Source organism: Panthera leo, chromosome D2, assembly GCF_018350215.1.
Source record: "Panthera leo isolate Ple1 chromosome D2, P.leo_Ple1_pat1.1, whole genome shotgun sequence".
NCBI classification, from domain to species: Eukaryota; Metazoa; Chordata; class Mammalia; order Carnivora; family Felidae; genus Panthera; species Panthera leo.
The window spans coordinates 5,196,291-5,221,374 of record NC_056689.1 but is presented as its reverse complement, the minus strand read 5'-3'; the positions used below and the strand labels follow the sequence as shown (position 1 = coordinate 5,221,374).

General features: G+C 43.7%; 1 protein-coding gene across 3 annotated transcripts in view; it reads left to right on the top strand.

Moving 5' to 3' along the window:
* PRKG1 (protein kinase cGMP-dependent 1) overlaps positions 1–25,084 on the top strand; it is a 1,249,639-nt gene that overhangs the window by 1,009,769 nt on the left and 214,786 nt on the right. For all 3 annotated transcript variants that reach the window (XM_042907726.1, XM_042907722.1, XM_042907723.1), the window contains exon 6: positions 17,711–17,788. In XM_042907726.1, the coding sequence (XP_042763660.1) occupies positions 17,711–17,788 (78 nt within the window). The remainder of the gene's footprint in view (positions 1–17,710; positions 17,789–25,084) is intronic.

The window sequence follows — 25,084 nt, the reverse complement described above, 5'->3', positions numbered from 1 at the left end:
GGGATGACTGGGGCATAGTGGTTGTTGTTAGCGACATGGTAAAATTGACAGGAGTCAGAGCTAATAGTTTGGCAGCAAGGAAGGAAACGAGAGAAGCGAAGGAGAAATGTCAATCCTGGGAGGTTGACCATGTAAAACCACCTGGCCTATGTGTCTCAGTTATCACACAGGACATGACCATGCCGCAGCTCAGGACAATACCGGATGTGAATAGTGATGAAACCAATCAGACGAGGTTAAATTGTGTCCCATAGATGTTTAAAAAGTAAAAGGGGTATTGCAGTATAGATTCATTTAATCAATTAAATTAGGGAAAGGTGTTATGTGGGAGCTTTGTATACAAGGGACAGAGGCCTCATTCTGTAATGACGTTACATATTTTTCTATTACGTATTACGACATGACAGTCCATGTTCCACTTTTACCTGCATTTACAGCCAGAGGGGGTCTCTGACCATAGCCACCTAAGGTGATGTTACAAAGTCAGGCCCGTTCTTTAATCCCCAACAAAAATGCTGCCCGTTACCTTCAGTGTCATTGACCCACATGGAACCAGGGAGGGAAGCAGGAGTATGATGAAAACTGATTCCCCGGGCACATTTGTTTTAAAGCTTTTGCCTGTGTATTTCTCCTCCAGATACCCAGGCTTGGAAATTAACCCAGTTTCCAGTTTTGGATTCTCATAAGCTTCTCAGCACCTAAAAGAAATACCTGTCTATTCTGTCTCATGCTTTCAGAGAATAAAAAGATTCAGGCATGTGCTTAGGGTTGTGGCTGCTATGTAATTATTCTGCAGATGCTAGAAATAGCTAAATAATTGTTTTTAGTTCTGATCCCTCATCTGAAAAATGGAGATAATAATGAGGTTTTTACTAACTATCCAGAGGACTCCTTGTAATGATTTAATAAATTTGGAGGGTCTTCGTAAATTATAAAATATGTGTTAGTAATACTAATTTAGTAATGATTTTGCAAGCTGAACGTGTTTTCTGTCAAGGATATTTGTGTTTTAAATTTTTATTTATTTATTTTTAAAAGAGAGAGAGAACATGGGCAGGGTAGGAGAAGAGAGAGGGAGAGAGAGAATCCCAAGCAGGCTCCATGCTGTCAGCACAGAGCCCGACTTGGGGTTTGCACCCACAAATCGTGAGATCATGGCCTGAGCTGAAGTCAAACGCTCAACCGACTGAGCCACCCAGGCACCCGAAGTCTTGAATTTTAATGCAGTGTACTCAATTCTATCATTAGATATCGATTCCTAAAAGACTTAAGTCATCTGATCACTCTTGAGCTCAAAAACTTGAATAGCTCAACCTTCTCAATGGCATAACGTCTCAGTTCCTTGCTGCGGCATTCTCTGGCTCTCTGGGATCTGGCACTGGTTTAAATACTTCTCTCCCCCCACCCCCTCCATCCCAGTGCCAGATAACTTTTTCCTTGTATGCTTGGCATCTGCTATTCTGTCAGCCTGGAATGTTCTTTTGCTACCATCTCTCCTTAGATAATACAGTTCTCTACTATCCTTCCCTCGATTCTCTGAAGAGAAAGCCCTTCTTTACCATAGCACGCTTTTTTTTTTTTTTTTTACGACGGCAGCATCTAACTTCCAAATTTTGTTCTTTGCCATTATTTGTAGTCTTATGTCAAAATGAGAACAGAGCCCATATGTCTTTTTTTATCTTCTGTCTCCAACTGTAGCCACCACAATGCCTTATGCCAAGAAGGGGCACAATAAGCATTTGTTGGATTAAACGAACTTGAATTTGCGTTAAAGTACCACATTAAAGATATTTTTAAAACACAAATATCCTTGCAGCTCCTGGGTGGCTCAGGCAGTTAAACATAAAACTCTTGATTTCGGCTCAGGTCATGATCTCACAGTGCATGGGTTCAAGCCCTGGGTAGGGCTCTGTGCTGACAGCATGGAGCCTGCTTGGGATTCTCTCTCTCCCTCTCTCTTGTGCTACCCTGCCCATGCTCTCTCTCTCTTTTAAAAATAAATAAATAAAAATTTAAAACACAAATATCCTTGACAGGAAACACGTTCAGCTTGCAAAATCATTACTAAATTAGTATTACTAACACATATTTTATCATTTACGAAGACCTTCCAAATATATGAACTTAAATCATTACGAGGAGCCCTCTGGATAGTTAGTAAAAACCTCATTATTATCTCCATTTTTCAGATGAGGGATCAGAACTAAAAACAATTATTTAGCTATTTCTAGCATCTGCAGAATAATTACGTAGCAGCCACAATCCTAAGCACATACCGGAATCTTTTTATTCTCTGAAAGCATGAGATGGAATACACAGGTATTTCTAACAGGTGCTTAGAAGCTTTTCAGCCTCCAAAAATGAGCACCCTCTCTCGCTTACGTGCTCTCTCTCTAAAATAAACAAACATTTGAAAAAATAATAAAAATAAAATAAAATTCAAGATTTCAAATTTGGGTTGTGTCTAAGTAGTTTGTTTTCCTAGAAATATTACTACCGGCATGACCTTCTTTCCTTCCCTCCCTCCCATCCCTCTATGTGTCTTTCCTTTCCTTTCCTTCTCTTTCTGTTCTTTCAAGTAAAGGTCACCAATTCTCTATAAGATTTGTAGGAGGCTCATCTGTGAGCCTAAGTTTTCTAAAGCAAACTTGAGTTCGGATTGTGCCTCTAAAGTTCCCTTGCTGGGTAATCTTGGGGAAGTCACTCAGCCTGTGTCAGCTTCCATTTTGTGCTAGTCAAATAGAGACTATAAGACCTCAGTGAGTCACTGTCCTAATTGGAGATCTCCTTCTCACGTTGCTTGCACGTAGTAAGCCTCGAACGAACAGTAGCCATTGTTTTTTCATGACGTGAGTTAACACTGGAATGTAAAAGTACGCGTTTATAGTTACTGTGAGATGTTGGCTCCTATTGTGGTCAGGAGAATTAGTAGAAATTTAACTGATAATTTCTTTTAAAAACGACCTCTTTTCCCCCATTGTTGGAAAAGAAGCCCGTGGAAGGCAGCCTCCACGTCTGTGGCTCCATTTAAATGCGGATGAGTTAGCCACGTGGATTTCAAAGCAGTCTGGTTCTGTAGACCTGTGCTCTCAACATGGGCTGATTTAGACACACTTTTATGAAGTGGGTTAAAGCTCTCTACATGTTGGGTGGCGACGGTTCTAGCTTTCTTTTTAGTAGTGGATGCCAGCAGAGATACTGTGATATACCCCATGGGTGCAGGGGGCGAAAGGTAGTAGCCGGTAAGGCAGGACCTTACTCAAGGTCTAAGGGTGGTGGCCAGGGTACTGTTACCTCGATAGATTTTATCATACGTAGGATGTAGACTCCATCCTGGCAGGAAAAGAAACCGGGTCTTAATTCATATTCAGTATACTTTATTTTTTTAATGTTTGTTTGTTTACTTTGAGAGGGAGAGTATGTGAGGGGAGAGGCAGCGAGAGAGGGAGAAAGAATCCCAAGCAGGCTCTGTGCTGTCACTGCAGATCCCGACACAGGGCTTGATCCGATGAACTATGAGATCGTGACCTGAGGTGAAATCAAGAGTCAGATGCTTAACCGACTGAGCCACCCAGGGTACTTTTAGTATAATATACTGGTGTCACCCAAGACCAATATATAGACCCAAATGCCATTCTGGTACATTCCAGTCTGTGGGGGTCTCCTCCAGATGTGGGACTGTAACACACACAACTCAGAATCAGACTCCATCCCTCCTGATGACAAGACACCTGAGAAGAACACACTGGAATGAGAATGTTTCCTGTTCACTTAAAGTCAAGGAAGTGGCTCATCCAAAAGTGTAGTTCATTCAAGTGGCCGAGGCTGGTAAAACACACCTCGTGACAACAGCACATCTCTTTCTCTGGTGACCAAGAGGGTTGTCACCCTCCAGTCTCCAATCTCTTACTTGTGGACATGTTGTTCACATGTGTTTCTCTGAACCTCATCTGTGTTCTTTTGCTAAGTACACGCTCCTCCTAATGGAGGTGTTTTCCTCAGTGGTGTCCACACACATTTTAGCTCTGTAGGAGAGGCGAAAGTTTTCGTCAGGCCTCTTAAGGTTCCTTACTGGGTCTGAAAATTAAACCAACAAAGACGGATTGATGGTAGAAGAACATACAAATCTATTCAATATATGTTTTGCTTGGCATGGACGCCATCATATGGAAATTGAGGCCCAAAGAAACCACTAGACTGGAGTATTTTTATGGTAGGGCGGATGAGGAGTGGAGAAATAGGATAGCTCAAAGATTAGGAGGTAAGTGTAGGAAACTCGGAGAAACTTAGCAAGGCCTGTTTGTTAGGATTCTTCTCAGGATCCCTTTGTCTTCAAAGATTAGGATTCTCCTTTCCTTCGGGCAATGGGGAAGGCACCTGTCACATGAGGATTTTGGAACCTGATTCAGGGGAGAGGGCAGGGCAACCTTCCTGCTTCCGCTGTTTTCCCAGACTCCTTCAGCTTGAAATACGTCATGTCATACTGAACTCAAGGACCCCTGTTTTGTGGTGGCCTGTCCCGAACCTTTAATCACCACTAGGCTGTTCCCAGCCAGGCTCTCTTGCCTAGGAAACAGTCTCCCTTCCAGTTCTAGGCTGATTGGTTTACTTTATTTTCTTGAGGCTGTCACCACAACTACCATTACCAGTAATGATGTTCGTTCTGAATCCAGAAGCCTTAAAATACATGCGCAGCAGGGGCTAGTGAGGGATACGAAGGTGGGAGAGTGTTTCCACAGCTTCTGTTCAGGGGCTTGCACAAGTTGTTATCCCCTCGAAATACTGTTGTACCCGTTAGTACAAAACTTTTGCCAGGTACCCCTGACCTAGCTCGTTGCTGGGGCCCCTAAACGTCCCGTGATCCAGGACGTTCCCAGTGCTGTGCTCCAGTACATGTCCTTTCTGACTGGACAGTGCATTTAAAGAGCTAGTTATTAGATGTTTTGTGCGTCGCTTGGGTGTTAGTTCTAATAAACACTCTAATTTCACATTCTGGAAGAAGCATTTCTCCTTTCGTATCCTGGTTATAGGGCATACTGTGGAATAGAAAAGGGGACAGGATCTTAGTTGATTGTATGACCCCAGCTCTGAGCAAGACCGCTCTCAAAACAGTGGAGATAGAAAGAAAATATCCTCAAGGTGAGAATTGCATCCTTCAGTATATAAAGGGCCCTTCCCTCCCTCAGGTAGTCACATCCTCTTGGCTTTCTCTTCTTTCTGTCCTCGGTGACTCCAGATACCCTTCAAATGGAATAGCGTCTTCTCAAAATGTTTATTTTAAAAGCCTAAGGAAGTAAAATGTTGAATGAATTCCATGTACTTCGGACTCGCTCTACCGTTTTTGTTACAGGGTTCGTACGTTTAGGAGTACTGTATTCTACTTGAAACTTCAGATGGTGACTCTGAGACCGTAAATTGAATGCTTTCCTGTGACACATTTCATAATCTGTCCCGGCAAACAATTTCCAAGTTCTGCCGAAGCTAATTGCCTTTATAGATCAAATTGTTAAGTCTGAGTTCCAGTTTAATTACGTGGGATGGGAGTGTGAGTTTTGTCTACTCCATAAACAGTTTTGTTCTGTTGTGAAATGAATAGATTTGAAATGAAGCATGCCTTTTGGAGATTTTTGGCATTTTGTGTTCCTGCTGTGGTATCACTCACTCTTAGTCATTAAGTTGGATGGCTGTGTTCGCATCCAAAATCTGTCAAAGTAAAAACAGAGATCGAAAATCCGTCTGGAAAATGATGTCATCGAAGGGCTCAGTTGAACATTAAATAGAACCCAAGCATTTTTGGAATTTCAGCTCAGGTTTTCCCTCCTGTGTCTGGTGTCCAGGGGGAGGATTCAGTTGGCGCAGGTGGTCACTGCTGTGTCAGCAGCTGCCTTTGAATCATAAACTCCGAAGGTATTCAGGAGGATTAAGGGATAATGATGTGGTCTGGCCAGCAAAGACAAAAGACGCGGAGACCTCAAGAATGTTTGAGATTCAGAGAAGGAAACCTATATTCACTGTCAGTTGAACAAAAACCTATGCGTGTCTATTGTACTGGGGGAAATGCTGAATGTTAGATTGGAATAATTGGGCACTTGGATACACAAAAATAAAAACGTAAATGACTGTATTTTGTCAGAAGGCAGACGTGAGGTTGGGCGGTGTGGATTGGGGTGGGGGAGAGACTGGAGAGAGGGAGAAGGCAAAGCAGTGAACTGAGGCAAAGTGCCATTTCTTTAAACAGAGGCAATACATCCTCTTCGAGAATATCCAGAACTTTCAACTTATACCCACTTTTTCGAAAGTGAAACAATTAAAAGCCCACTCAATATTAGTGTTTTTATTAATGATACCAAAATTCCTGAAGAACTAAGCATACCTGCCTGATCTGAAGATGTTCTTGCTTTTGTAAAGAAAGAAGAGTACTTATTTTATCAAAGTAGTGTTTGGGTAATGAGAAATACATTTTATGTCAGGGCTTAGTATGCATATAAATATTCATAGACCCACATTCAAAACTTTTATAATGTCCTGGGGCTCCTGGGCGGCTCAGTCGGTTGAGCATCCAGCTTCGGCTCAGGTCGTGATCTCACAGTTCATGAGTTCAAGCCCCACATCAGGTTCTGTGCTGACAGCTCAGAGCCTGGAGCCTGCTTCAGATTCTGTGTCTCCCTCTCTCTGCCCCTTCCCTGCTCGATACTCTCTCTCTCTCTCTCTCTGTCTTTCTCTCAAAAATGAATAAATGTTAAAAAAAAACAAAACTTAAATTATACTATCTTTCTGTCATGTATTTGACATTTCTGTTTTATTTCATTTAAAAAAAAATTCTGCTTGGAATCCACTAAACGGATTTCATGACTTCTTTAATGGATTGCACTGAGGACAGGGCACACAACAGATGCAGGAAAGGCTTTCCTTGGTCCCTTGGGACTCCAGGGCGATGCAAAGCTGCCAGTAACTCCTGTTCATCATGGTGACAATCGTGTTCTTTTAAGAAGCCACCTCTGGGCCCACTGCACTGCAGAGGATCTTAATTCTGACTCTAAGCCAGCCTCTTGGCTTGATACATCTAGGCAAAGTTATTAATTAATGTCCTAAGATAAGCTTACACTGTCCCAGGACTTCTCACCCCAGGGATTTTATACCTGTTCTCTTCATCACTATGGAAGCCGGTAAGAATCCACCTCAGTACCTTGTTAAGGCAAGGATGGTTTACATGTCAAGACGTCCTCAGGATCTGACCATACAGATATACACACAGACCTGCTTGATAATTCTGTTCCCACCACGTCTACCTTACCCAATGTGGTCGGACCGATTTATAGATCAATCCTTGGGTTCCAGGTACAGTGGGCATCTCAGTGGAGACAGGATCCTTATAGCACCATCAAGGCAGATGGAAATGTAATGCTTCAAGTAGTAAGGACAGAGCATAAGTCCCTGGTAGTTGGAATAGATCATATTACTCTAAGGCAAAGTTCAGGGTGAAGGAGTTTGATAAACAGTGTCACAGGCAAGTGAGGAATGTTTCATCAAGGGCTGTAAGGACCTCGAGGAATGTGCCATGGGACAGCTGCAGATACGCAAATCCTCAGCCATGAAAGTGGCACAGATTAACAGTCATGGCCTCAGCTATTTGTGTCTTAAAGTGTCTTGGTGAGCTAGGCTGGTGGTATGGCTTGGGCAGCGAGAGGCAGGTTGTCTCTCCAGAAGTCTGAGTTATATGTATTGATGAAAAAGCCACCTTTTCTACCTAAACTTGGGTTTCTTGCAAGGGGTCTGGGTTCTGTGGGGGACCTGTGAGTCCTCTAAGAGTGGATTGCTTATTAAATCCTGTCATTCCCCCTCTCAGTGGCATGATGGTTCCTGGGGGCAGGGTGGGGACCTGTTGAACAACATGCTGTGCTGCCTCTCGACTTAGGGGCTGTGTCTTGGGTATCTTGGTGGCTCCAGTGCCAAATGCAATGTCTCATTCATAGAAGGCACAGATTAATGATAGTGCTTAAAATTAGTGAGTGACCAAATCTCTAACGGGGTCTCTCATGTGGACCCGATGTTCAGGCTTGGTGAAGGAGGATTCTACAGGTTAGTTTGAGCAGGCTTGGGGCCAAATTATTGTTGCCCGAAAAGTGTGAAAAAGTACTGATGATAAATGAGGGATGTTCTTAGTGGAAGGCCAGGCGTGGCACTGAGGTAGAAAAAATTCTATAGTACAGCAACCTATATTCCAGATGTCCAATTGGTTGGGACAGGATGATCGTGGTGTGTGGGAGGGGAGTTGTCAGAAAAATGTTCCGTGAGTCTATTTGTTCTTTTGGTGTTCTGGCTAATTTGTGAGTGGTAGTAGAAGGAAAGGGTAATTTTTCTTTGGAGGCTAGGAAGGAGAATAAGTAAACGCTGTAACCGTAATGAGGTTAAATGTTATGTAAGAAAAAGCTTCATAACAGGACCTATCCCTTTGATAATTACTGTCCTGTGAGAGGAAGATGTCAATTTACGAAAATCTACACACACTAAGAATATTGTTGTCAGTTGTTGGTAGAGCATTAGTTCTCTGATGAAATCCATGGTGACCGTGGAGTGAGGAGGAGGAGGAGAAAATTCTAGTTTATAGGTGTGCTCGTTGATCATTTCCTCCCCCGCAGTTTTCACCCAAGACCAAACCACCAGAAATCAAGGATAACAATGTGGAAAGCGTATGTTCCTGTAATGACTAGCTGTCGGTCTTTCTTGTCACCATAGGTAATCCCAGTCCAGACATCTCAAATGGGCACAATTTTACCAAATAGAGAACTCTTGGGCCAAGAAATACTTTTTTACCTATGTAACTAGCATGTCTTCTGACTGATCAAGCTGTTTGGTGATCTTATTTTCCATTACGAGATCTTGTCTTTGAAAAAAAAACTGAGGTATCAGGGACAGGGAAGAGTTTATTTTGAGGACGTCACTGATTTAGGATCCAGAAAGGCAGATGCTAGCATTTTTAAGAAAGTTGTTTTTCTACTTGACATCATGCTCTTCCTCTAAGATACAACTATCTTCTGAAAAAAATGAGGCAGGAATCAAGACTCAAGATTTCTCGTGTCCTTGACGCACCAGTTCTCCAACTGTCATTTTCTATTCAAAGCATTTATTAGATATTCAGGCAAATAAAGGTGGTGCATACTTATTGTAGTGATTTTTCCAATCATTAGCAATTATTCCAGTGGTCTATATTACATGACCCTTAATTGTTAGGACAGCGTCAATTAATAGATGTTCCATGTTTTAATAAAGAATGAAGGATAGCTCTTCAATAAACTCAAGTATGAAGCAAAATGATATGATATCTGACTGAAACGATTTAGGTGAGAATTGACTTCAGAATGATATATTGTGTTTTAGTTCGCATGAACTAAGGTTCAGTGACAGATTAGGTGTTAGAGTTGGGGCTGAAAAGAAAATTGGCAGCTGGAACACAGTATATCTAATATCCATAGTAGAGTCTGATGGAAAACTAAAAAGGCGTCCTGTGGACTCACCGGAGAGCAGCACCAAGGCCGTGAAGCACCGTATCGAGTGTCGTCCAGAGCTTTTGCCGATATCAGCACGTACGGGGAGAACTTAAAGTCTAAGTGGACATTTACATATTAATGTTGGATTCTGAGAATCCAGAGACCTACATAGTAACGATCAAAGCTACCCCCCTTCTTTCCGGTAGCCAGGAGAAAACCGGCTTTGCCTAACTCGAAAAGTATTGCCTTTGGTATGACATGTTGTTTACATTTGGACATTTAGCTTACAAGTTGAATGCCTTTTCTGTGAACAATGCTAGCTAGGTAGTGTTCTAAGCAAAACAATGGCTATAATATAAAATCTCCTAAATCCTCTGAGTGGTAGGTAATGGAGGAGGGGTCGAGATAGCAAACAAAAAAGAAAGATAACTGCCAGTCATGAAGGGTGTGAGAGGTCTTTCTCACAGGGAGCTCGGCTGTGCTGTGCCTTGTAGTTGGGTTCGTCCGCAAGTAGTCACTAAATGCTGGGGCAGAAAGCGAATGGTGGTGGAGGCCCATTTATGATAGTGGTCGGGAAAGGCCTTGTTGAGACTCAATGGCAAGAACAAGACATTGACAGGGACCTTGAGGACGGTGTTCTAGAGAACAAGATGTTGAGAATAACCTTGAGGACGGTGTTCTAGAGAACAAGACGTTGACCGGGACCTTGAGTATAGTGTTCTAGATACCGGCTCTACTGGGTGCAGATCTCTGAGGGTGGGTCCAGTCTGGTGAGTACAAGCTACAGAAAAAAGAAAAACAACAACAACAACAGAGTTTTTGAAACAGAACAAGTGTGGGTAAGACAGAAGGGGTAAGGACAAGAGGGCAGGTAGGAGCTAGAATGCAGAGAACTCTATAGAGACCATAGGAAGTTGTTGATGTCAAACTGCATCCACCAAGAAGCCATTGGGAGTTTTTAAGCAGTAGAGTGATGTCAGCTGACTTGCTACTTGGGCCGTCACTTTGGTTAGAGAAGCACAGACAGCATAGGGTGTGGGGTGCAGTGAAGGCCAGGGGCTGAGGCAGGGAGGTCAGATGGGGGTTGTTACAAAAATCCAGGACATCGTTTTGGCTTGGACTAGGGGGTCAACAGTGGAGACAGCGAGAGGCAGCTGGGATTGGCTGTTGTGTTAGAGGTAGAGGCCTTGCTAAGGTGACGATGGGTGGTTCTAGAAAGCTGGAGATTAAGCAGGGCTCGTCTGGTGAGGAACCTCATTACAAAATCATCCAAGTAAGTACCGGCAAGCCCAGGAAAGAACAGTGAAATGAAGTGGTGTGGCCAGGGGTGTATGGGGTGGGGGAAGGTTCGGGTGGAGAAGAGGAGGAGGTGAGAAGTGGTGTGGGCAGTAGGGCACCAGGAGTGCTGGGGCCTGGCAGGAGGGAGGGACTGTGGTGGTAGTTGAGAAGTGGACCCCAGAGGTGCGGTGGGGCTGGAGGACAGAGAGGCAGGAGTGACAGGAGGTTGGAACGGGGACACTGAGCAGACTGTATGTGGTCTTGCAGGCCATTTTCAGGAGTTTGGCTTTTATCCCAATGATCGTGGAAACCTTTAAAGGAATCTGCTGAACTGCTCAGGTCGTTTCTTCTACCTTCTGTACTTTTCTGCAATTGAATTTGAAATAAGCAAATTGCAGAGCTGCAAAGTGACCTTCAGAAAACAATGAAACTGCTGGCATTTGATTGGCATAATTAGAGAGACTCTCAAGAATCAGCCTGCTTGGCCATCTTCCCCCTCAGGCGCGATCGGATGTCTCCAGGGAGCATGGCATCATTGACATTATCTTTTGCAAACTTGCACCGCCTTTGGCCACCGTCCCTGAGGCCTTTCCGTGGATCCTGGGTTTTCCAGGCTGACTCAGCCTGGAAATACACGTGGCACATGCCAGTAAAGGTAAACTAAAATCACTGATAGGAAAATTGTAGGTGTTGGGTGACAAAACCATGTCAGATGACGTCGGGAAGGTCATTAGATAATTTCCACAAATTAAATAAACAGTAGATGTTCCTCTCAAAGTGTCCACTCCCTGGGACGAAAGGATGCAAAATCACGCAAGAGAGAGAGCATGGGGAGCCCGTCCCTGGGGGGCTCACTGGGGACCCTCAGGGGAAGCTACTCAGGGAAGACAGCGCGGTAAGGGAGACAGAAGACGGGGGTCTGGTGCCATGATTTGACTCCTGGATTTGGAACATCACTATGCTGTTTGGTGACTCGGTACCTTCCCACTTGCCGGTTGTGGTTGGGTTTTCTGGGGCTTATATCTGGGGAGCTGTGAGCAATCTCTTTGCCGTTGCAAGGGACTTGGACACATCTGTTCTTTGCAACCTAGGAAACACTGGTTATTGTCCACACCAAATGACCCAGCCACAGGTGGAGAGGGGCAGGTAGAGCGACATGACTCGTCCTTCCCTCCCATCTCCACCACAGGCCACAGCGGGGCATGGATAGAGAGTCACCTGCACTGAATGCTGCACTGAATGCCTCTTGGTGGTGGTGGGACCTTGGGCCAGTCACTGAAGCCATTTGCTCCCGTTCCCTAATGGAAGCCCTCCTGGGGTTATTGTGAAATTGCCCTGAAATGAGGGCCGCAAGTGCGCATTGCCCTGTATGAGAGATTGAGAGCTGCCTGGGCTGTGTCCTGAACTGTCCCCTCACCTCTCCCTTGGGACCGTAAAGGTGGGGAGGTAGCTGCTGGCAGGATGTCAACTCCAGGAGCAGCCAGAGTCAGAGCCGGCAGGAACAGGGGGGAGCCCAGCACTGGGATCTGGTCTGGGTTATGCAGGGCTGTGTAACAAACCACCCCAAAGCGTAGCTGTGTAAATAAGAACCATTTTGTTACGTGGATTAGGTTCCTTGGGTTAGGAATTCAGACACTATCGGGATGGCTTGTCTCCGCTCCATGACATGTGGGACTTCAAAGGGGGACAGTCAGGTGCTGAGACTAGACCCAGCTGGGAGTCTCCTACGCTCTTGCGTCTCCCTGCAGTGAGGGGACTTGGGGACCAGGTGTGGGTGGTGCTATCAGCCAGATCCCCTGCACATTGCTCCAAGGTATGGCTCTGGCTTCTCACAGCCTGGTGTGGCTTCCGGGATGGAGACCCCTGAGAACCAGGTGGAAGCTTTCTGAGATAACCTTGGAAGTCATGCGGCATGGCTTCCACACAGACTGGTACAGAAGAGCTGCTAAGGCCACCCGGTTTCAAGGGGAGGGAAGTGAGGTTCCAGCTCTTGGTGGGAGAATGGCAAAGGCACCACCCAGAGCAACTTGTGGCCTGGAACCTATTCGGTGGCCATCTTGGGGAAATACAACCTGTCTGAGAATTGAAGCATCTCAAGGCTGGAAGATGCCCTGAAGTTCACCCTGAGGCATCCTTGGGCGCTGCCCTCAGTCTCTTCTCCAGTGGCTTGGCCACCGCTCACCCTGTCTCTGCTGACGTGTGCTCCGTACGTGGTGTCCCCTGCCCACTGGGTGGCCCATTCCACCTTGGAGATGCTTAGACCTCTATCCACTTCCTCCTTGTACTGATGTGCCTACTGAGACCCTTGATCTCTTCCCCTTCATTTTCTCTCTCTCTCTCTCTCTCTCTCTCTCTCTCTGTGTTCTCTCTCTCTCTGTCACGCGCGCACACACACACACACACACACACACACACACACTCCAGAAGGTCACCCGGGGAGGCTGCTTCCTTCTGCTTCACCACAGTTCAGAGGGGATTTGAAGACAACTAGTGTGACTTGAGTCTTTTCTTCTCACAGCCTAGTGTCTCAGCATTACCCGTCCCCCTTCTGCACCCACCCCCGTCTCAGTCCTGTCCTTGCAGTGACTGCTTGGGTTGCTCCATGAAGCAGACACGCTTTGGGCTCCTCTGCAATCCCTCCTTCCCATTTTCCCATGGCTAGGGGTTTGCTTTCACTTGAAGGGTTTTCTTGTCAGCACCATGGGGTGACGTTGAGCCATGAAAACCGTTTAGAGGAATCCCATTCGTCTTGTTGGGCACTCATTTAAGAACAGACATGTGGCTCAAAGGAGACTCTTGGGGACGGTTGCCAGGGTTCTGGCCCTCCATCCCCAGAAGGAGTTGTGGGATGAGAGGCTGCCCCTCTTGGCTCTGACCCCGTCCCAGTGCCTGGAGCAGTGGACCCGTGTGGTGGGTGCAAACCAGCAAAAGGGAAAGAGCCCTCGCTGTGTGGGGCACAAAGCGTCCTTACCGTGTAAGCCATTTACTTGATAAGTATTGAGCGAACACCCAGGTGGTCTTCTGGGTGCAAGGGGGAACAGCAGGGAAAACACAAATTCCTTTGTGGATCTGACATTCTAGAGGAAAAGGTGGTTCAGAAAAGACTGATACGGTAAACGTGGGGCTGATGCCTTCCGCTTGCCCACAGGCCTACTTTTCACTTTTCCTGGGTCCTTCCGTCTGTCCAGAGGCTGATTTGAATTGGGAGGCCTCCACCGTCTCCTGACTCCCAGCTGACCCCAGCCAACAAGGAGCCCCAGCGGGATACCAAAGGGTAGAGAAGAGAGAGGGCAGTCTCTCTGGGGCTGCCGGTGGATCCTTCTTTATCAGAAGGATTGGTTCCAGCTCTCGGTTTACTTTACCTTCAGCATTCCTTGATGCCCTTGCTTCTGTCCGTCAGCCCTCTGCTAACCTTCCTCTCCTGAGATAGCTCCTTCTGAGCTATGCGGCGTGGAGGGGTATCTCAGGCAGAGGACAGAGCCTATGCAGAGGCGCTGAGATGGGCCCGGGTGTTCAAGGTACAGCAAGAAAAGTGGTGTGAATAGAGCAGGCTTAGTGCGAGGGAGGGAGGTGGGTGGTGGGGCCAGCGAAGGAAAGGAGCAGAAGCCGTTAGTACCTTGCAGCTTCTGTGGGGCCCCGTGCACATGGGGGCAGACGGGCTGACTGTGTGTTAACAGCATCGCCTGGCTGCTAGGTAAGAAGGGGGACCAAGGGGTCGGGTAGGAGTGGATATCCCAGTTAGGAGGTGACGGGGCAGGAGAACATGGCGGCTGGAAAAGCACCTGAAGAGTCACTGCGTTCTGGGTGTAATCTGAAGGTGGAGACCGTGGGCGTATTAACAGAGTAGTTGTGGGCCTACAAGACGGAAGAGTCAAACGGGACTCCAAGACGATTGGACACGTACCAGGAAAGATGCGCTTGTCATCAGTGATGGAGAAAAGTCACGGAGAGGCAGGGCTGGGAGAAGGTCGGGAGCTCTGTCTCATGTATGTGAAGCGTGAGGTCTGTGGGAGACTGTTTCAGTAGCCCTGATGCACCCCATCTCCTAAGGTTCATACCTCTGTGCAGCCCCCTCCTCTTGCATCTGGGGCCTGCTTGAACCCTCTGAGTGTAGCACAAATGATACAGGACCTGTTCCCAGGCTGGGCCTTGGGAAAGCCTGGCACCTTCTGCTTTTGCGCCCTTGGAAGCCAGCCGCCATAGAAGAAAGTGGCTCTCCCCCAGATCACCATGCTGTGGAGGAGACTAGGCATTCCCCCCAGAGAGGCCTGCGTGGGCCAGGGCAGAAGCTGACAGTCAGAGGCGTGACCCCAGCTAGTGACCGGCTCCCAGTGCTCACCACAAGCGTGAGGCCTTAGACCTTGCAGGGATCCAAGCCGACACTGAGGGAAGCCAAAGAATGATCTGGTTCACACACACTATCAAGAGACATCATAAATTGCCGTTTCAGGTCCAGAAAACCATAAAAGATTTAGCTCACACATTCTCAACTGGGCACAGTTTTGCACCCCCTCCCCCCAGGGTAATTGGCAATGTCTTGTGACATTGTTGGTTGCCACAAGGTTCACTTTTGGGATTTAAAGCAGCTCTGGAATCCAGGGGATAGAGGCGACAGTGGCTGCTAGAGACCCAACAGCTGGCCAGGGCAGCTCCCACCAGCAAAGGATTATCTGCGTCAAGATGGCAGTGTGTTGTCCCTGAGAAAGTCTTACTTTCGCACTTAGGTATGTAGGGTAATACAGTATAAATCACTGTGGCTTTCTGAAAGGAAAGGACAGTCACATGGGGAGGAATGTGCTGTTAAGGAGATAAGTAAAAATGAGCTCAGATGAGCTAAAGTTTCTTCCAGTTTTGGTGCTTTTTGTTTGCATTTTTCTACCTTTTCCAAAATAACAGCGTTTCTGCTACCATTACGTGGTCTCTTGTAAGCTGCGAATTCTCTTCTTTTCGGAGAGACTTTGTCCTGCCCGACAGCGGTGACTTATCCTCATACTACTGTTGGGGCTCAAGAACCTTCTCCATGGGGAAGATTGGGGAAAGTGTGAGGCTGGACAACAGACCGGACCCAAACCCTACCAACGTGGAGTATGGCGTTTGCACCCTGGCTTGTTTGGGGGGGTTTCAAGAGGTTTCAGATTAGGAAGCAAGTGAGAAATATGACAAAGAGGAAGATAAATGGAACATAATAGAACATCGCTGTTACTAAGGATAAAAATCTAGGCAATGAAATACACAAAAACATTCAGTTTCTCAGACACACTGGCCACATGTCACTGCTCAGTGGCCGCATGTGGCCAGAGGCTACTGTATTGGACTGTGTGCCTGTAGAATGTTGCACCATAGGAGAAACATTCAGTGGATGGTTACTACTCTGAGATTTTTGTCCTACCCCTCTTTGTATCATCAGTGCCTAGAACCGGGCCTGACTCAGAGGCGCTCAGATATGTTGGTGAGATCGAGGCATTTTTTTTCAAAATCTGCATGTCGTAAAGACCTTTTCTTTCCCAAACAACACTGTCACTGTCGTGACAGTGGAGCGTGGATAGCTTCTTACATGAAGTAAATCAGTTGAAGAATATGCACTCTATAATCCTATTTTTATAACTTGTTACGAGTAAAAAGAAAAAAAAAAAGGAAAATTAATACGTTAATTTTCTAGATATACGAAAGAAGTTATGGCTGTTCTCACGGTTAGGTACTAACAAAAGGCGGTTGTAAGAGTGGATGGGAGCACCTGGGTGGCTCAGTTGGTTAAGTGTCTGACTCTTGGTCTTGGCTCAGGTGAGGATCTCATGGTTTTGTGAGTTCGAGCCCCACATCCGTCTCTGGGCTGCCAGCACAGAGCCTGCTGGGATTCTGTCTCTCCCTCTCTCTATGCCCCTCCCCCACTGTGCATTAGCACTCTCTCTCTCTCGGAATAAATAAATAAACATTAAAAAAAGAGTGAATAGACAGTAGCATTAAGGAACATAGTAGTGAAGTACATAAGGACAAATCAGTCGTTGGCCTGATGGATACCCCACGTAAGCCATGAAATCTGTTTCCTAGGGAGTGCATAAAGTACGTTTTCTTTCCCCAAATACGGCTCCCTTGCTGAGCCACAGAGAGGAGTGTCGCCAGATGGCACAGTGTCATTTTTCTGTTATAGCTCCTGACCCAGCAATATACTTTTTCCCACCTCGCCTTATAGAAATTACTTTTGTTCATGGCAGGAGTGATCTTCACCCTGGGAACGGACCTAGTGACTGTGTCCAAATCTGAGCTCTGACACACTGAGTGATGACCCTTTTGCAGCCTTACTTTGCTCTTCATTTGCTGGCTGATGAGCTCCCAGATGCTGGACCAGAATTCAGTCCATAAAATGAAGACATTCCGTTTGACAGGGGCCGAATCTAAATGACCGAAGCAAGGGCGCGGAAGCATGAGGCAGTGCCTTCAGACTCACCCTAAGACCATGTAACCCACAGTGAAAATCAATCTGGTTTCCAAATGAAGATCTTTAGATGCCACAGTAATTTCTACAAAAAAAGCAGGGGGAGGGGAGGGGAGGGTATCATCATAAAAATACTAAAACCCAAACGAGAATGACACAATAAAAAGACCAGTTTAATTAGCAGCTCTGCTGTTTTATTTCATGCTCAGTTGATGGGAGAGAGAATATTTTTTTCAAACTATTAAAATGAATGAATTTAAAGATCGGAATATAATCACCCAGAAAAATGGCATTAAGGAAACAGTTTTAAACGCAAGCATGATAAACCTGATTTCTTTGTGATTGTTGTGCTCATTCACTGTTACTCTTAAATCGTGCTCGATTCTTGGCTTGGGGAAAATTCCATCAGGGTGAATGCATCCCTGCAGAGCTGACATCTGAAGAGGTTGAGCTGTTTGTGATATTACTCCCTTCTTCATGTTTTTTTTCTATTACTGTTTCTGTTTTGCAGACCCACTATGAGAATGGGGAGTATATCATCAGGCAAGGTGCCAGAGGGGACACGTTCTTTATCATCAGCAAAGGCACGGTAAGCCCTCGAGCACCAAAGGGGGCTGCACGGTGGGGCGGGGCCTGGGGAGCATCAATGACCCCTGGAGGATCGTGCGCACGGGGCGTGAGCTGTTCGAGCTTTTCCATCTTCTGAAACGGATAGAGAAACATTTGAGAAAGGACCTCCCAAAAATGGTGCTGGAGGAAGAGTAAGTAGAACTCTGAAGACCAGAAAATAACCTGTGTTCTATAATTTAATAACCATGATGCTAGATGCCACTGACATGTCTGCATAAATGGGAAGATTCCCATTTAAATTATATAGTTAAACAAGAAACAGACTAAGGTGACTTTAGAAATTCTCAACAGGAAAAAACAAAAACAAAAATGAAAAGTTCCGTCTCATCATTAGAAGCAGTAACATAGCTATGGTAGAACACCAGGGCTTTAAAATCAGATGGTCCAGGGACTCCTGGCTCAGTCAGTTGAGCATCCAACTCCTGATTTCAGCTCAGGTCATGATCCCCAGGTTAGTGAGATCGAGCCCCGTGTTGGCCTCCATGTTGAGCCTGGAGCCTGCTTGAGATTCTCTCTCTCTCTCTCTCTCTCTCTCTCTCTCTCTCTCTCTCTCTCTGCCCCTCTCCCCTGTCCATGTTCTCTCTCTCTCAAAAAATAATAATAATAAAATGAAATAAAAATAAAATAAATGGCCCAAGTCTGAATCCCCCTATAAAACTTATCAGTCTCAGTATTCTTAGGCAAGTTGCTTAGCACCGAGAACATCAAGGATATAAATATATTCATGTTTTATTATGTCTTCATAAAGAAATTTTCAATGGATACTTCTTAATATCCATTAAAAGTGATGTTATAAGGGAAAGGATAAACCTATTAAACAGGATCTATTAAAAGTGATAAATTATAGGGGAAAGGATAAATATGGGGTAGACAAAGGATATGAATGAAAAATCATAATTTATGCTTTTATATTAACTTTGAAGCATTAGAAATCTACTTTAACTTGTATTTAAAAACTAAATAATAAATTAAGTGAATTGGAAAACGGCGACTTATGCAGATGTATGCTCTAACACCCTAAAAATACCTTACATTTCCTTTCATCAGTGAAGTCATAACCTTGTAAGTTATAATATATGATATTTATATCTAATGATCTGAACTTATTTTGCTTCATCATAAGGGATCCTTAAGAGGAATTTGTACATACTTAGCGACAGGGAAGGAAATGCCGGTGGAAGGGAATGTGTACAGCAGTTCTCATTTTTCTAATTGTTATTTTGAAATGTAAGTAAGTTTAGGGGTGCCTGACTGGATTCAGTGAGTAGAGCATGTGACTTGATCTTAGAGTGGTGAGTTCGAGCCTCGTGTGGGGCATAGAGCTTATTTGAAAAGTAAATTAAAATTTTGTTTATTTATTTTAATGTTTTAATGTTTATTCATTTTTGAGAGACCGAGCATGAGTGGGGGAGGGGCAGAGAGAGAGGGAGACACAGAATCGGAAGCAGGCTCCAGGCTCCGAGCCGTCAGCACAGAGCCCCACGTGGGGCTCAAATTCATGACGTGAGATGGTGACCTGAGCCAAAGTCGGATGCCCAACCGACTAAGCCGCCCAGGCGCCCCAATTAAAATTTGTAAATGAAGAAGCGATTTCTAAAATGTAAATAAGTCTGTTTCTTCTAATTGAACAAATACGACTGACTCTCGTACTTTATGGCTCATGTGAAAAAAGGAAAGCGATTTACAGACCCACAGTGAACAGGATACGTGAAAGATTATAAATCTTGCTGGGTCACAGGTTAGATAATCCCCTCTGAAACGATTTTGACTCAAGAATGTGTCCGACTTTACACCAGTGACATGTCACTAAAGCGAAGATGGCACCGGCTGTGTTTGTATCATACCTGTTCTGTTGACGGATCGCAGAAAGCCTGGGACAGACATAGATGTCAGGTGCCAGCATCTTGAGGACATCAAGAAATGACATGTCCGACCACAGTTACAGTGAAAACTGTGTTCTGAATGGCCCAGTGTTAGAGGCTAAGAAACCTTAACATTTTGTGGTTTATGTATAAATTATTGGAGCTTTACCATTTACTGTCTTATTTCTTAACATTTGCTAAAGAATCAGGAGAAATTGAAAATCCTCATGGATATAAATGATTCAGTAGGCCACAGGGGGATTTTTTGTCCCGACAGTCTGGATTTTTTTTTTTCTTTATCACTTTGCTAATCCTTTGCTCTCATGGGATGATACATTTATCCATTTATGATGAATTTCTGACAGACTTTTGTAATTACCCCATTACTGCAAATTCCTAGCACTACCTAAAGGAACCTGTGGTTTGTAACCAGTTTGAGTTTAAAACAGGTGCATTAGGGGTGCTACTTTATGAGTTTTGTATTATGCATCAACAGAAATAACAAGGAAATGACACCGCGGGAGCCCATTCCCTTGGCAATATTTCAGAGCACCATGGGGATCCTGGGAGAGAAGTAGAAAGAATATGTTAGACTCTTTTGACACATTCAAGATGTTTTTTAAACCAGCCGTAGATTTTTCCATAACTAGTTTTTCATGTCCTGCGACTTAGCTGCTATGATTTTTAATCACATTAATTATATGATTATTAAGATATGATATTAGTATATTAATTATACTAATTCTTGTATGCGTGTATTGGAATCAGTATATAAAATCCTGAGGGGCAGGCGTTGAACCCGCTTAAGTCCCAGTGGGATGGAACAGGAGAGAAAAGTAACAAGAGCCTTCAAGTAAGCAGGCCAGTAGGTTGCAGAATTGAAATTTTCTGAATCTCTATGCTTTGCTTTAGGTATACAGATGTAAACTTGTTTTCTTATGTGTTTAAAAAATTACAAAGGGTAACCCTTGCAAAGATCGTTTCCCTGTTACCCCTGAACTGGCTTTTCCTTAGAGCATGTCATAAGACACCCACAGGCAGCTAGAGTTACAAGTGGATTCCCCCCACTCAAGACATTCATTTAAGTGTAAGGCTTTTTATTTTCCCATGAAGCACTTGCACACAAAGGGAGAAACTCCGAAATACGTGTTTTTCCCCCGTTAAACCTCCACAAACTGATTGTTCCACACCTTGAGCAAAACGCTTATAGTGATGTGTACAGTACTTGTTGCTGCCTCTTCTAGAAGCTGAGTTAGTTCTCTGTATATTCCAGTTGCCTGGAAACATGACGTTCCTTTCCACCCAACCATGAACTATAAGATATCAAAGAATTCACAAAGGAGCAGTGAAAACTATCTTTGCCCAAATTTTGTGCGTATGGCCCTGTAGCTGTGTTACATCAAAAATTGAACTCTCTCCAGAAAGAAGTTGAGCCAAGATTGAACAGGATTGTTAGGCAAAACTTCAGAGTTGCAGTAATGATTCAAATACATTTTGATTTTCTGATTCTGTTCAACATATCTAATATGCTGCTGTTAGAAAAAAATGTGATTCGAAAACTCTTGTCCATTAAATGCCATTTAAAACCAGATGGCTTTGCTTAGAATTAATTGTTTGAGCGTGTTGGGTAAACAGATTGGTTTATCATGATGTTTGATGTTGTTGAATATGGAAATTATGGAAATTTTATTTGTATATGGGTACATAAGAGTGAAGCATGAGAAGCTCTTCCTTGTAGATCAAGGACAAGATAAAATGAGCATTATCAGCACTTCTGTTCAATATGCAACTGAATGCCACAGTCATTACAATAAGGCAAGAGAACTATTTGGAAGTCATGAGATAGAACAGTAATTATATAGGTAAATCTGGAAGAAACACATTTATATCTCTAGAAGAATTAATGAAATGTGTATGTATGTATATAATGGGACATATATAATGGGATATATATATTCATATAATGGGATAATATGTAAAGTGAGGAAATGAACTTCAGCATTGTGTATTAACATGGGAGAATTGGAGAAATCTCAAATACAATACCGCTCAAAAGAAGCAAGTCGCCGAAGAATACATGTGGTATGCTCGCATTTTTATGAGGTTCAACAACAGGAAAATATCTAGTATTTATGCCTGGAATGAGTTGTGAGGGCACGTAGGCACACACATTATATTACAGACATTAGAAAGGGGATCATGACCATGAGATGCACGGCAGGCATTTTGGGAGAGTGGGTTAGGACACGCAGTGGAGAGAGACTCTAATTTACTCCCATGTTACACAGAAGGTTCAATGATCACATCCTACTCCTAGAAATCCTACATCTTGACCACACTGAATTTAATTCATGGCTCAAAGAGTGCAGGCAAACTTGAAGCTCAGAAAAAACATTCCTACCCTGTACGTGTCCCAAGCTAGCAGATACGTTGCCTAAAGTGCCCTCATTCTCCTTCAGGAGGCATTTTGGTTTGGGAATAACAGGACCAAGTTTTGAGTGCTATGTGAGGAACACTGTTAGAAAGGAGAAATGCTTTGGTTTGGGGACTTCTCGGTTTCTGTGGTCTGTTAGTCACACAGGTAGGAGAGTGATGACCTAACCCTTATTCTCCAGCTGGGTCTTTCCCATAAATCTGTAAATTCTAAGCTTCTTTTGGGTTTTTTACAGTAAACATTGCTTTGTTTATATAACCTGAATCTGTACTAAAACGTTTCGTGTTTTAAAATTGTTTTTGATTAAACATGTTGGTTGAGTACACTGATACTGTTTATTGAAGTCTTCAGTATCAAAGATCAATTTTAGATGTCCCCCTAAAAATCTCTAATTTTTATTTTGATTCTTAATTTTTAAAATATGTGTATGGTTTTAAAATAGAGTTTAAGGGCGCCTGGGTGGCCTAGTCGGTTAAGCGTCTGACTCTTGGTTTCGGCTCAGGTCATGATCTCAAGGTTCATGAATTGGAGCCCCACATCGGTCTCTATGCTGACAGTGCGGAGCCTGGTTGGGATTTTCTCTCTCCCTCTTTCTCCACCTCTCCTCCACTCACATTCATTCATTCGTTCGTTCATTCATTCTCTCTCTCTCTCTCTCTCTCAAAATAAATAAATAAACTTAACTAGTTTAAAAAACTCAAATCACTAGACCCCACATATGTCTTTCAGAAAACAAGTTAATACATAGGTAAGTGAAAACATTAAAACACACACTCTTATTTCTCTAGAAGGAAAAGAAGTTTCTGCTCTAAATAGCGTTTCATAGCAACAATGAAAGAGCAATAGTAGTGATAAGGGGATATTTATTTTACAACCAAATGCATGAATTTCTGAAACATGAGTAGTAGAAGAAAGGGAGAAAATATGAGGAAAGTCATCAACCTTTTTGAGCACTTACCATTAAGAGGATGCTTTTCACATGAGATTTCCTTATTTAATTCATACATGCACATACCCTCTTTTGAGATAACTCTCCAGTTTTTTAGTTGAGGTGATGAAGTAACACGGGTCAGACAGACCAAGTATTACTGTCTTTAAGGCTCCATAAGTTGGGGTGCCTGGGTGGCTCTGTCGGTTAAGCGTCCGACTTCAGCTCAGGTCATGATCTCACGGTTCGTGAGTTCGAGCCCCGCGTCAGGCTCTGTGCTGACAGCTCAGAGCCTGGAGCCCATTTCAGATTCTGTGTCTCCCTCTCTCTCTGCCCCTCCCCTGTTCATGCTCTGTCTCTCTGTCTCAAAAATAAATAAACGTTAAAAAAAAATTTTTTAAAGGCTCCATAGGTACTCCTTTCCCCTAGCATTGTGGGTCATAAAGTACTTTGTGGTTTAAGGGAAAACAATAAGTAATATAGGCCAAGGTTAGAGAGGCTATCTCTGCATATTTAACTTTCTCTATCCTAACTTATTTTTTTTTTAGAATTAAAGATGCAAATGTCCATGCCTGATGTCTGCATATTTAGAATGATTCATTATATGTAAAAAGAAAAAGTGTAGAAATTGCAACTTTAAAGGAAAGCTTTTCTTCTTGTTCTTTGACCTGCTTATCTTTTCACATATATGGATTATGCAGATAGGGTATTCTTCACACTTATCATATAAGCAGAAAGTGGTCTATTCAATAGGTGGCCCACTTTTTATGCCTCTGTTCCTGCATTTCAGTAACATTTTTGTAAAGATATTTCAAAATCCACTGAAATCTTTCCATGCCTTGCATAAACCTGGCATTTCAAATTTTTAATCTTTTTGTTGTTGTTGTTAACCACAAGACAAATGTACAATTATATAATGTATCTTTATATCTAATTTTGAACTAATGATCTTTTAGTATATTACACCTTAGTTCATGCCTTTTTTTTTAATAGTCAGGACTGAAAGATAATTTTGTTGCATTGCCTATTGTACAGTTGAGAAAACCGAGGTTCAGAAATAAAACAATGGATTCATGTCTGTCAAAGTTTGGTCTATGGAACATTTGCATCTAAGACACCTATATTAATCTTTTGAAATGCAGATTTCCAAGTCCCAATAGATTAGAACCTCAAGAATGACAGTCAAGTAGCCCTTATTTTATTTTTCTCTTCCAAGCTTTTACTTAAATTCCAGTTAGTTAACATACAGTGTGATGTTAGTTTTGCATGTAGAATTTAGTGATTCATCGCTTGCAGAAAACACACAGTGCTTATCACAGCAGGTGCCCTCCTTAATCTCCATCACCCATTTAACCCATCTCCCCACACTCCTCCCCTCCATTAACCCTCAGTTTGTTCTCTATAGTTAAGAGTTTGCTTTATGGCTTCCCCCTCTCTCCCCCCATCCCATGTTCACCTGTTTTGTTTCTTAAATTTCACACATGAGTGAAATCATAAGGTATTTGACTTATTTCACTTAGCATAATATTCTCTAGTTTCATCCATGTCATTATAAATGGCAAAATTTCATTGTTTTTAATGGCTAATATTCCTGTGTGTGTGTGTGTGTGTGTGCGTGTGTGTGTGTGTGTGTGTGTGTGTGTGTGTATACACACCGTATCTTCTTTATCCATTCATCAGTCAATGGACACTTGGTCTCTCCGCATAGTTTCACTATTGTTGATAGTGATGCTATAATCATTGAGGTGCATGTGCCCCTTTGAATCTGTAGTTTTGCATCCTTCAGGGAAATACCTAGTAGTGTAATTTCTGGATCACAGGGTAGTTCCATTGATAACTTTTTGAGGAGCCTCCATACTGTCTTCCAGAGTGGCTGCACCAGTTTGCATTCCCACCAAGAGTGCACATGGGTTCCCCCTTTCTCCACATCCTTGCCAACACCTGTTGTTTCTTGTGTTGTTGATTTCAGCCATTCTGACAGGTGTGAGGTGGTAACTCATTGGAGTTTTGATTTCTATTTCCCTGATGATC